The sequence below is a fragment of the Pomacea canaliculata genome, linkage group LG12, assembly GCF_003073045.1.
Source record: "Pomacea canaliculata isolate SZHN2017 linkage group LG12, ASM307304v1, whole genome shotgun sequence".
Lineage (NCBI taxonomy): Eukaryota > Metazoa > Mollusca > Gastropoda > Architaenioglossa > Ampullariidae > Pomacea > Pomacea canaliculata.
Genome location: NC_037601.1, coordinates 2,789,750 through 2,802,634, shown reverse-complemented (window position 1 = coordinate 2,802,634; position 12,885 = coordinate 2,789,750). Strand labels below are relative to the sequence as shown.

The window sequence follows — 12,885 nt, the reverse complement described above, 5'->3', positions numbered from 1 at the left end:
TTCTCTCTCAAATATGCATCAAGAAATCTGTTGAGGATGAGCAGAAACTATTAGGGAAAAACTTGTCTGTCTCATCAAATAAAAAGAAAATGTGCCAATATTTAAAAAAAAAAAAATTTAACAATCCACAACAATGCCAAAACAAAAAAAAAATAAATCTGCTAATTATAAACTTTAGCCTGTTTCACACATAGGCATAAAGTGAGAAATTTTATAAATCTCATAATTGCACATTTACATAATTTAAAGTTAAAAACATTTTTAACTGCTTCATAAGGTTAAACTTTATTCCTGTCCGATGCATGATTGCATTGTGTTACAGCAAAAAAGAACTAACCCCAACCCCTACCCACATAACATTTCTCTGACACATGCAATAAAAATTAACAAAGTTTCATAGGCAAAATTCACTGATGACAAGACCTGTGCTATTTGGGATAAGTGGCTTCAACAAGATGTGAAAAGTATGTAGCACTGGCCTCTGAGTGGAATGCAGAGGGCAAAAAACGCTAGGGAAGAAGTCGGTAGATGGTAAGCAACCTCGATCACCATTGTGATCCTACAGTGGTGTCAACACACCAAATGCCTTCACCTTCCTGTCTCCATCACACCAGTAGCTTCTTGACATCCCCATCTGGAGACATCCCCAATATTAAATTTTAAAAAATTAAACTGAGCTTACAAGACAATCATGTGACAAAATTAAGCATAGTTTTGACTGAGGCTTGTATTCATTACACATTATTTATGACTGTTCAATGTGCATTCAAAATATATCTCGGCCACTAGATTTTCTTTGCTTGGGGCACCTATTTACATGACCAGCCATGCTACCTTAAAAAAAGCCTTAGCTACTGACAGGAGAAAATGCCAACATTTGTCCAAGGTTATGTAAATGCTGACACTGTGCTGACATAGAATCTCAGCAGCCAAAACAATACGATACAATGCAGCAAACACAAGCAGCTTAAACTTCCATTCCAACAAGTAAATGTGAGACAATGGCTGTAAAAAGGCATTGGTAAGAAACAGTTTGTTGGTGGTGTGATTTGTTGCAAGTTTTTCAAATATTTTTATTCTTCTCTAGGGCACTATATTCCAAGAACAACTTCACATTAAAAAATGAAATTATTGTTACATAAAAATACAGCAACCCTTCTGACAAAAAACATGATGACTAAACAGCATTAAACATTATGTACAGATCTGCTCACAAATTCAGATATTTTACAGCGAAAGAAAGCAATGCTGTAACATCACAACATATTTATAAAAGCAGAAAACTGTTATTAAAGCAGTATAAAATGAACTACAATAGTAAATATTTAGTGGTGTTTGGACTGTTCATCAGTAAACACTTGATGAGATGCCTTCCAATTGGAAAAAACCTTATATAAGTGGGTGGCAATTGCACACATTAAAACATTTTTGGTGTTTATATAACCCTATAAAAAAATTTTAGCCAACAAGGAAGCAAGTACCTGTATACGTGCAGGCACACAACGTTCAGTCTGGCTCATCAATGCCATTGTCCTGTTTGCCAATCAACAACAGAATTCGCAACACCTCTATCTTATTTTCACTATACTTTGCATCCCTGTTCACTCACTCATTTAAAAAAAAAAGCACCATATTCAAAACATCACACAGATCTTTAAAGTAGTGATTTGAGTATTCACCAGATAAAAAAAAGACAAACACAACATATACCCAGACCCTTTTCCATGCTTGCAGTTTGCATGATGCTTAACTTTATCTTACTCAGGTAAAAAGGAAAAATTATATACTGAAATACAGTGATACCTCGGTTCTCGAACATAATTCGTTCCGGGAGGACGGTCGAGAACCAAATTGTTCGAGAACCGAAGCAATGAAACCCATAGGAAATAATGGAAACTGGATTAATTCGTTCCAAGCCCCAGAAAATGCCTATTTACTGGCCTAATTTGTATATAATATGTAGAAAAACATGAGTCTCAACAAGAAATAAGAATAAAAGTGTATTTATTAAAACAAAACAAAAAAACAAAAAAATAAAATGTACTGCTCAGTACAATAAATTGTGTTTCATTTACTGTACCTGTACAAACTTTATGGCAGGAGGAATGAATGTGGAGGGAGGAGGGAAGGGGGATGGTTATTGTTTTGAAGGGAGTCCTGTTCAATAAAAACAGAGGGTAACTGCTCTTCGGGTGTTTCTGTTCTCTGAATCTTTTGCTGAGGAGAATCAGAATCTTGCTCTGCAATTGCTTGTCTGATTTCTTATTTGTCAATTGTTTGCTGTTTTTTTCCTTTGCAAAATTTTGCGGAACGTGGACATAACATTGTCATTAAAAATGTTAACTGCTCTATTTGCTACCACTTTATCAGGGTGATGTTGTTCAACAAAATTTGCGATTTTGCCATTTTCACACATTTCGTGACTCTCTCCAAAAAACGTGACTGTCTCTCTCTGCACTCACACTGATGACGCAAGCAAGGCGCGCTGGTCTGAAATGAACGCCATTCGGCTCAACTCGGCTCATCTCGGACGTTCGTTCCAAATATTGACACGAATTTCCTGAATACCGATTTGGTCGAAAGTCAAGGCGTTCGAGAACCGAGGTATCACTGTAGTTAATACTCATATGGAATTGGAAACCTTTTTCTTCACTGCTAACAGTTAATAATTATCATTTAAACTGAAATAAAAGGATGGGAAATATTAAAATTAAAAAAAGAGGATGTTTCAAATAAAGCGTGCACAAGTCTGTGAACACACTGAATGCTAAGACACAGCATCTGTTTTCTTATATATGCTTAAATATGCACACTGAACAGGTTGTTTTGATAATACTGCCTTTTAATAGGCATGTCCTTATTTCTTGTCTTTATAAAGGGCTGGATGAATTGTTAAACACAGATGCAAGTGAAATGACCAGAGTCATGAACAAATCTGAGCATTAAGGGTTTCAGCTGTGCTTTTATGTCAAGACAACCCTGTACTTAAATGAATAAAATGTTTAAAAGGTTACTAACAACTAATCTGGATTCTAAAATAGATAATGAACTAATGCAGCATTTTCAGAAATAAAACGCAACAATAAATATTTTATGAATATCACTCCATGTAAATGCTCTTTTTACTTGCCTTGCTTGCCATCAGAAGACCTGATGAAGACTGGAACTTTCACAACAAAATATCACTTGTGCATGAATAATAACAGCGATGAGCGTGCAAATGAACAAGAACAGCAACACACTGCTGTAAAGTAAGTACAAGACAAAAACCAACAAGATCACAGCTGCAAATGCAGACAATTCAATCAAAACTCCCAAAACTCCCAAAGCTGCCAACACTCCCAAAGCTGCTGAGTGAGCTCCAGCTGCCTCGCATGCCCCATCCCATCATGCCGAGTCCACCTCCCATCATCCTCGACATTCCATAGCCAAGAGCAGCACCACCAATCAAACCTGCCATTTTAAAAACACACTTGGGTTATTCTAACATGCAAGCTTCGCAGGGCACTGAATGTCAGCAGCCCTGAAGTTAACTGGCTGGGACACAAACTTGTAATTGTTTTAAAGCCAAGTTTCTTGGAAAATTACTGAGGTTTTGCAATCAAATAAAAAAATGAAATTCCAGAGGGTTTAAAAGGAAATGATCATCAGCAGCCCCAATAGCAACAATAATAATACTAATAATTATAAGAAATGCAAAATTTGTAGAGCTCATACTGACACTCCTAAGGAGCATGCTTTTAGTGCTTAATAACAAGAACAAAACATGGACAGCATATGAGGGACAGGAAAACAAACAGCATATGAATTATAAAAGAATAAACAACTTTACTAACAAAGAATTAAACCAAACACAGAAAACACAAAGAGGAACCAAATAACAAGAACAAGAGCTGAGAGTAACATGATATTGCAAAAAGAAGGGTGTGAAAAAAGACTAGCATTATGGGAAAGGTAAAAAGTAATGTTTACGGAAGAGGTGCATTTTAAGTGAATGTTTGAAGTATTCAATAGTGGGTATGTGGCAGATATGGAAAGGAAGAGAGTTCCACTGTTTGGCTGCACAATAACTTAAAAATCCTGTGGCCATGTGTTGTAGCTTTTGGTGACAGGAAGAGTAAGAAGACGATCATCAGACGAAGAGCGAAGTTGTCTAGCTGGGATTTAAGGGAAAAGCAGTTCAGAGAAATAATCAGGGCAGGTGTCAGCAAAGAAATTAAAAAACAGCACGGACAGTTTGTACTGGATGCTAGAACGGATGGAAAGCCAGTGTAGAAAATGAAGGAGAGAGGTGGCATGGTCCCGTTTCTGAGCTCTAAGCACCAGACATGCAGCAGAGTTCTGTACTTTCTGCAGTTTGTAAAGAATGTATTCAGGGCAGCCAGCAAGCAAGGAGTTGCAGTAATAAAGTATGGATAAAACAAATGCACAGACAAGATGTTGGTGGCGCGCATAGACAGAATGTGACGGATGGCGCTGATCTTGCGAAACTCATAATAGGCAGACTGACAGACAGCTGTAATTTGTTTAGCAAGAGTCATGTCTGCAGTGACAATAAATCCTTGATTCCTGACGAAGGACACAAAGGTGATGCTGGTTTCATCCACCTTGATGTGATTTGGTGGACAAAAACAAGTGAGGATGGATTTTTTCTTCTCGAACATAAAAGGTTTTATCATCATTGAGCTTAAGCTTGGTTGACACCATCCAGTCTTTGACTTCCTTAATTAATACAGACTTCTATGGTGCTGGTAGCAGAGTGAGACTCAGCCGGTGGAGTGGAGCAGTACAGCTGCGTATCATCAGCATATGATTGATAAGAAACGTTGTGAGATTGGATGCAAGATGAAAGTGGCTTCATACACAGAACAAACAGAACTGGGCCGAGTACTGAGCCTTGAGGGACGCTACAAGAAAATGGAGTAGAGCGAGAAGTTTGACCATCAACTAATACAGTATGTGTCCTACAGTGAGACAGGAGTTGAACCATGCTAGTGCACGTCCTGAAATCCCGTAGAGGGTGGGGTGTGTAGTCTATGAAGGACCAGAGTGGTCGATGGTGTCAAATGCAGCAGACCGGTCCAGCAGAGTTAAGGCAGAAACATCACCACAGTCAAGGGCAGATAACATATCAGTGGTCACTTTAGTTTCAGTACTGTGAAAAGGTCTATTTGCTGACTGAGCATGGGGAATGAGCTCTTCGAGAGAAAAGACAAGCTGAAAACTGAGTGATAATTGCTCAGCACACTAATGTCAAGCGTGGATTTCTTAAGAAGTGGCTTCACCAGGGCACTTTTAAAGAAAGATGGGAAAACACCTGATAACAAGATGACATTTACAATGTGTAAGTAAAAGTAAGGAAGTAAAATATCTAAGCACTCAAGAAGGAGGCTTGTGGGTATTGGGTCTAACTGGCAAGTTGTTGGCTTGGCTTCCAGAATAATTGCCTTTATATCGGCATCAGAGACTTTGGTCAGAGAGCATCCCAGAGGAATATCATGAGATGCTGTCAGGCACCGATATTGAGTCCAAGGATGATCGAATGTCTGAAATCGTGTTAGCAATATAGTCACAAAACACTTGTGACAGCTGTGAAGCAGGATAGGCAGTGAGAAGCGCCACTGCCTTGCTAATTCCAGTCATTTGATTGCAGATGTCGAAAAGTGTCTTAGAGGAGGTGCAGTTATTAATATGAGCCTGAAGATATGTCTCGGCCTTGTTGATACATTCTGCAACACTCTGCTTTGCAGCGTTATAAGTCTCTTTGTGGATGGCAAGTCCAGTCTTCCACCAAACATGCTCAGCTCGAGTACATTTCAGGTCATGGAGCTCAACACAAATCTGCGAATATCAAGGTTCACATTTGGACTGGCACATCAGATGTCGAGACATTGGGTCATCAACAACTCAACGCACAGCACAATCAAGTTGCTCAGCAGAGTGTGGCTGGAGCAGAGCCATTTGCAGCAGTGCTTTGAATGCGAACCTATCAACACTGCATAACGAGTAAGTCTAAAAACTGGTACCAGTGATGGGCATCTGAGATCAAGTTCAATCAATACGGAGTAATGGTCAGATAAGAAATCTTGAGAAACATCACTAACTGGTCATCAGGTCGATGCATGACCTAGTCCCAGATGTGATGTTTTTTATGAGTGGGCTGCAAAACAGACTATACAAGACAAAAAGTGTGCAACAATTCTGACATTTTTACTGTGCCATGGATGAGACTTGTTGTCAAAATGGACATCGCTTCTCGGCCTTTTGGCTAAGATCAAAGTGTGAGAAAAAGGTAGAGGCCATGAGTTTGTTCTTGGCACTCAGAGGGGGTCTATAGATGCAGAACAGGTGCACTGAACAATAGTGAGCCGAAAAAGAGACCTGTAAACATTCAAAAGATGTATGTGGGAACGATAAAGCAGTAGTAAAAGACAGGTACTTGGCAAGTGATCATTTGTAGATAATAGCAAATCCGCCTCCTGGTGTAGGACGGGGAATGATTTCAGACAGTAGCCTACTGGAGTGAGATCGACACACACGCTGTCGTTGCCTTGCAATGATGATGAAAATATTGAGATGGCGATCTGTTACAAACTTTACAATGTCAACACACGTCAATGACTGTTGTGCTGATGATACAGACTGGACGTTGAAAAGCCCAACATGGAGGCGAGTGTTTAGCTGTCATGCGGGGGGAAGTAGGCAGCCTCCTTTATACAACCATGTTGATTTGGTCAGTCCTGTTTCCAGCGGGTGTCACAGGTGATGACATTAACTGGTTCCCTTTGATCGCGCCGATGCTAATCCCGAGTCAGAGAATCTTTACAATGGCTGTGAATGTTGAAAGTACTACACATGTTGCAGAAGTGAGTGTTCACATGGCGTGTGGGGAAAAAATGATCCAGTAGAGAGTTGAGAATACACAGCGAAGCTTTGGAAGAAGCAGAATCTGTATCAGAACTTAGTGAAGCAGAACATGCAGCAGAGTAATGACGAGCGGCAGAGCAGGTGGTGGTATTTTTGAAAGGGGCTGTTTACGCCAACCAGCATGGTAGCGATGGATTTGAGTCCATCACCTTGATGAAGTGTCAGCATTCACAGAAAAGATTGTAAAGTTTCCTCAAACTGTCAACCAAACAGGCAGGAAGTTTAAGGGTAGCAAGGGGATTTAACAATGCTGAGAAGTTGTGTAGACAAACTGTACAGAGATGTAGCAAAAGTGTTGATTAAAAATCAAGAACTATTATAAAATTAAAATTCACAGAGATTTCAAAAATATAAAGCAAGACAAACACAATAATGGATAATTGATACAAGAGGAGAATCTAAAGTGAGAGCTGTGGTGCTAATGTGTAATTGTGCAGCTCAGAGATCAGCAAGATGAATGATAGCAGCCAATGTGTACCTGCAGCAGCTTTTCCTGCATTAGAAGACAGGAACCCTTTGCTCTTTGGCTTCTCTTGTACATAGACCACACCAGGTTGTTGCTGGTAGCCAGTTGCATATGGCTGTTGATAGCCACCTGCGTGAAAAAAGACAGATGATAGAGTGTGTCAGTGAAAGTCTGCAAATGATTTTTTTTTTTTTAAGCAAGTGAAAAAAAAAAAAATCATGCATATAAATGCAAAACACTAAATCAAAATCAAGCAGACTGACACAGCAGTTTGAAAATGTCTCCCACTTAGAAACAAGGAACAAAAGCGCTCACGATGTTGATAGTAATGTTGCTGCTGATAGGCACCTGGGGGTGGGGGGCCTGCAGCCTGATAGTAACCCTGCTGAGGATAAGCCTGTGGGTAAGGCTGCTGCTGAGGATAAGCTTGTTGGTAAGGCTGCTGTTGAGGATAGGGTTGTTGCTGAGGATACTGCTGTTGAGGATACGGTTGTTGATATGGCTGTTGAGGATAAGGCTGCTGAGAATAGCCTGTGTTTCCTGCGTAAAAAGATGATGGAGACGGCTGAGCTACTAAGAGATTGGAGATGTAAATAATGTGTTAATAATAAATAATATAGCAAATAATAACAAACTACTTCACATTCTGAAGAACATTATGGAGTACTGGAGACACAAGATGAAATTTATATCTTTAAAACCCCTATAAGGACATGCTCGTTATCCTCCTGGGACTGTACTTATGAAGAGATGGTAAGCTGTTGTCCTTGGGAAACCAAGAGAACTTTAGAAAAAGTGTCTTATTTCCTTAGTGGTGTCCAGACCCTACAGATATTGTTTTCTCCAGAAGCCATATATTTCAAGCAGTGCCAAAGATGCCCTGGGGTAATGAAACATGAAGTAGTGTCCACAAGGTCTAGACCTTGTATTGTAACTAAGAAAAAAGACGCTTTTACTGATTTTGCCCTGGGAAAAGGACTTGCCCAAGTAAAACACTAGAGTTTGCCAAAAGTCAGGAACTACTTCGTGTCTCTTATGAAGGTGAGCAAGAACAGTGTATCCTTCACTCAGCTTTTGATCATTTAAACTGACAATTTAATTTTTTTTCTCTTAATTTGTACAAATTGAAAACCAGTTCACACTTATCTGTAGTTTATTCTGGTTAATGAAATGACTCTCCATGTAATATTCATTTGACCTGCTGTACAAGACTTTCTCTTTTATACACTAAAACAAAGAAATCATTCAAATAAATCTTGTTTCAGGATAGGAACTTCTTTAAAAGCATCCAGTGCATTCCAGAGAACATACCCATCACACTCTCAAAGCCTAGGCCTGGTCCTGCAGCACCAGGATATGGGGGAGGGGCCTGTGATAGTGGCTGAGGCTGTGGCTGGCTGGAAGAATGACGTTGTAGGTTTTCAGAAGTTGGTGGTGGTAGCTGTGGGTTTAAAGTAGATTTAAAAAAAAAATAATGACCAAGAGTTTGATCACTGATACAGGTAATCAACTGAGCTATGTAAAAGTAGCTAACAATTAAGGTATTTCAAGCGTGTGTCAATCACCACAATAGGAACTTTGATGAACATCTTTTATAGGTAGGCTAGAAAATCTTTCATCAAGCACTTTTATCAACCAGTTGGTAATTACTTTATATATTATTGAGAGAGAAAACACTAAAAAAAAACCCCATCAAAGCTCCATAATCTAAATGTCATACAGTCCACATTACCAATGCAATATAATATATATTGACACATATGTAAGTAATATATATTGACATATTACATTAAAAACACTACCACTTGCTCATAATGTCTTCTCCCCTTTCCTTATCCTTTATTTAAAATGCAGAAGTTCTCTAAAGCTAAGCAGAGTATGAGATTAAATTAAAAAAACATACTGTTCTGCAAATGGCATCCATCCATTCACTGAAAAATAAAATGACATTTTATCTATTACTTAATTTTATTTATTAATCTATTACTCCAAAAAAAGTTTCTAAACTCTGGAAATGAATAAGCATTCAGGCATTAACACACTGGAACCTGCATTTGACTATAGTAGTCATGCAACCTTTAGCCACTCTATACTGCAGTTAACAGTAAGAATGAAGATGTCAATTGCCAAAATCTTAACATTGTTATGCTTGTACACAAGATTGAAAAGTATTCTTTTTACAGAAACACTATAACAAACTTTTCTTATGCTGTGACACATTGAACTAAAGTTTATCAAGTTTTATAATGATAAGCAATAAAGTACATTGTATTAGCCCCTCATCTATGTGCATGAACACACACATTGCATTCTTCCTCCCTATCTCTCATAAACGTGCACATATGCAAAGCACACCCCATACACAAACACAACTGACAATGCCTTATGACATATGGAACGGCTTTGAAGCAGACAGGCGTGACCCCACATAAACCAACATGAAAAAAAACCCTACTGTGAACATCACAAACCTTTCTCTAGGTAGAAATTAAAATGGTCATTAGCATTTATACTGACTTAATACAACAATAACATGTAACAAGAAAGGTGACTCATACAGAAATCTTCTTTCCTCTGAATATTTTTTTTTAATGAAAAGAATGCTTTTGATGGACAGAGGGACTTTCTAAAACCCTGCTCACTTACTGCAGTTCTGCCTCGGAATTGCACAAAAACCAGTGAATCTTTGCCTTCTTGGATGGCTTCTGTGGGATTCCAATCATGAGGGAGACACTGGCACCTTGTGGTGGATGTGGTCGGTCTGGCATGCCATCTGTGTATTGACCATATGCAAACCACTTTCGCACTTCCTTAAACAAAAAGGAACAAAAAAGTTGTAAAACCTGATACCTATGTATCTGCATATATAAAAAAATTGCTTGAGAAAGAGAGAGAGAAAGAAAAGGAAAAAATAAGAAAAATCTGAATAAAATAAATAAATTCATTCAAATTAAAAAAAGGTCTTTCATTCCTTTCTCCCATAACAAGTTGTTTGTCTAGATAAATCAATGAAATAATAACTTTTACAGGGAGATTAGACAAGGGTAACAACAGTTAACTCAAAGGAGTCACTTCACAGACTGTTGTTATGAAAGCATGTGTGAACACTGATCCCTGCATAAGGCAGAGTTGCAAAGGGTATTCAATACTGTTTTCGTACATTTTTATAGGTAGATAAAAGATAAAACTGCAAATATTGCTTTTCTGTAGCTATCTTTTATGGCATTGATTTGTGGGTTGTTTTCTGCAATAATTTAGAATTTTCTAGACTTAGTCACTGCTTTAGAAAATGTTAAATCAGAGATTAAAGGTTTCATGTCAATCCTTAGTGCAAAAAGTACTTAAACATGCATGTGCAACACTAATCTGTGTGTTTAGACTATTTCTAGATCATCCCACATGTATTTTTGACATATAAACTTGATTTGGTTAAGATTTGAGGTGACACACCCAGTTTGGTGTGGTAGCCTTTTTCGCAATGACCTTTTTATTTTTGATCCCAATCACTTCCCTTCCTGGATAACTGTGAAAAAAAACAGTACTGAAGCAAATTTTAATTATACTAATATTTATCTATGAATAAAAGCAAAAACTACAGCCGTACCTTACATGGTTATTTTTTCCACAATTTTATTGAAACTGATAAAAATTCATGAACTTAAAGAGAGAAGGGCCTGTGCTGAAGAAGCACAACTTGGGTAAGTTAATCAAATAAAATTTGTGAAAAAAAATAACATACCAATTCTGTCTATGCAAATGATAACTTACAAAGAGATTGATTGTTCCCATTGGTGAAGAGTCTCCCTGTTTCTTAAAGACAGTCAGGTTAGAGTCACTATACAGAACTACATATACACTTTTCCATCCTCCACTCAATATGCTCTCTGAAAACAAAAACCAAAAACAACACCTATTAGCTCTGGAATTCAATCTCAAAATACTAACTTTTACACACACACACACAAACACGCACACACACAAACACACACAGAGTCAGTTCATTTTAAACAGAATACTAAATTATCACAATACTTACTACTGTGCTTTTGTAGATATCCTGCTTTCACCACACTCATCTATAAACAAATAAAAGCATATTTGATTAACTATTTTTTTAAACATTTATTTTTGGTACAAGGGCACATGATGCCATGCTGAAAGAAGAAGCGGAGAAGAGAGATAGTGCTTAAACAAAGGTACAATCTCGCCCAACAGAGGGAAGTGAAGCTCAGCTCACCTCACTGAACAGAGTGGAGTGGGGCACAGGGTTATGCACCCTTAATGAATTGCCTATAATAAATTGATTAACAAGGATGTTTTAGTTCTTTGTATCAGTTAAACTTACTTGTATAATGTGCTTCTTGTCTAATCAACACAGCAGACATTATTTGTCTCCATATTACTTTCAGGAGTTTATAGCAACAGGTGCTCTTGAGTTAAGCATTTGTTTTTTCACATAAATTGCTATGCAAGAATTCCTGAGAGTACTGACAGAATAAAAAGAATGTACAAGGCATAAAAGTTTGTATTTTATTTCTATCTGATCTGAATCCAAATACTGAAGTCCAAACACAAATCGAATACTGCTTTACCTATAACCTTACTAAGGATATATGACAAATTATACAGAAGCTACTGATTTAATAACCAAATTGTAAGGATAGTGATCATTATCTAAATACAATATATATTAAATAATATAATAATAATATAATAATATAATTTGTCATCACCTTCTGATCTAATCAAGTGTACACAAATACCAACAAATGATCAATGTATCTTTCTGCAGCTCTGTTATCAAATATGATATAAAAAGTCATGAAAAATGGCAACAATAATTTTGAGTATCACTGATCTGCATTATACTAGCTGTTTGTTATCGGTGTGTGTGTGCGCGCGCGTGCACCCCTCTATTTTTACTTCTTACCCTACTTAGCATCACATACATCTCCAATCTATTTTATTTTCAGAATGAATCGTGAATCCTTATCCCGATGATAAATGTAGTGAAAGTGATCCAATATTTACCTTGCGAAGACTGTTTTTCAAGCTTCGGAAAAACAATTTATGACTAGACTTTCTCAGTCTGGCTCCTGCCTACGGATATTGCAGTACGTTTATCAAGGCTTCGACTCGACTGTAAGAAACACAACTGATGAACGATACAAATTACTCCATTCGTAAACGTTCTAGAGACTTCTAGAAGTCAGGATAGTGGATGTTTGGACACTCCTCTTGCTGCGAACTACCCTCCGACATACGACATACACAACACTTTTCGTAACAGCAGCCTCGCAGATAATAGTCATTCAGTCATGGCATTGTACTGTAAGGGAGAGGATTTATTTCGAAATTATTCAAAGGAAAAACCTCCAAACCAACGACTAAAATAAAAAAACAAACTTGGAAGGTTGTTGATAGCCAATGTTTATATAATGAATTGCATGATGCGGTACTTGTTGTCTCGAGTTGCCTCGCTTTGGTAGTAA

General features: G+C 37.8%; 1 protein-coding gene across 2 annotated transcripts; it reads right to left on the bottom strand.

The window, feature by feature from the left end:
- Positions 1 to 2,615: 2,615 nt before the first annotated feature.
- LOC112576512 (trithorax group protein osa-like) lies at positions 2,616 to 12,700 on the bottom strand. Of its 2 annotated transcripts, none has more exons than XM_025259014.1 (9): positions 12,425 to 12,700; positions 11,430 to 11,469; positions 11,162 to 11,277; positions 10,040 to 10,203; positions 9,297 to 9,324; positions 8,705 to 8,834; positions 7,742 to 7,933; positions 7,406 to 7,522; positions 2,616 to 3,453 (listed from the first exon to the last, which is right to left on the bottom strand). In XM_025259014.1, exons 2-9 carry the CDS (start codon positions 11,467 to 11,469, stop codon positions 3,302 to 3,304), a joined length of 939 nt encoding a protein of 312 aa, XP_025114799.1. In that variant the 5' UTR covers positions 12,425 to 12,700; the 3' UTR covers positions 2,616 to 3,301. The 2 variants fall into 2 exon arrangements, with proteins under 2 accessions (XP_025114799.1, XP_025114798.1); XM_025259013.1 differs by having other exon boundaries at positions 7,709 to 7,933; positions 12,425 to 12,699.
- Between the last annotated feature and the right edge of the window lie 185 nt (positions 12,701 to 12,885).

What these genes read in the sequence shown, in the direction of transcription:
- LOC112576512 (XM_025259013.1), bottom strand. Translation starts at nt 11,469, where the DNA reads ATGAGTGTGGTGAAAGCAGGATATCTACAAAAGCACAGTA. An exon ending in GCAACATTACTATCAACATC is followed by an intron (nt 7,523 to 7,708) that starts GTGAGCGCTTTT and finishes TTTTTCACGCAG; the next exon opens with GTGGCTATCAACAGCCATAT. An exon ending in TGCAGGAAAAGCTGCTGCAG is followed by an intron (nt 3,454 to 7,405) that starts GTACACATTGGC and finishes TTAAAATGGCAG; the next exon opens with GTTTGATTGGTGGTGCTGCT.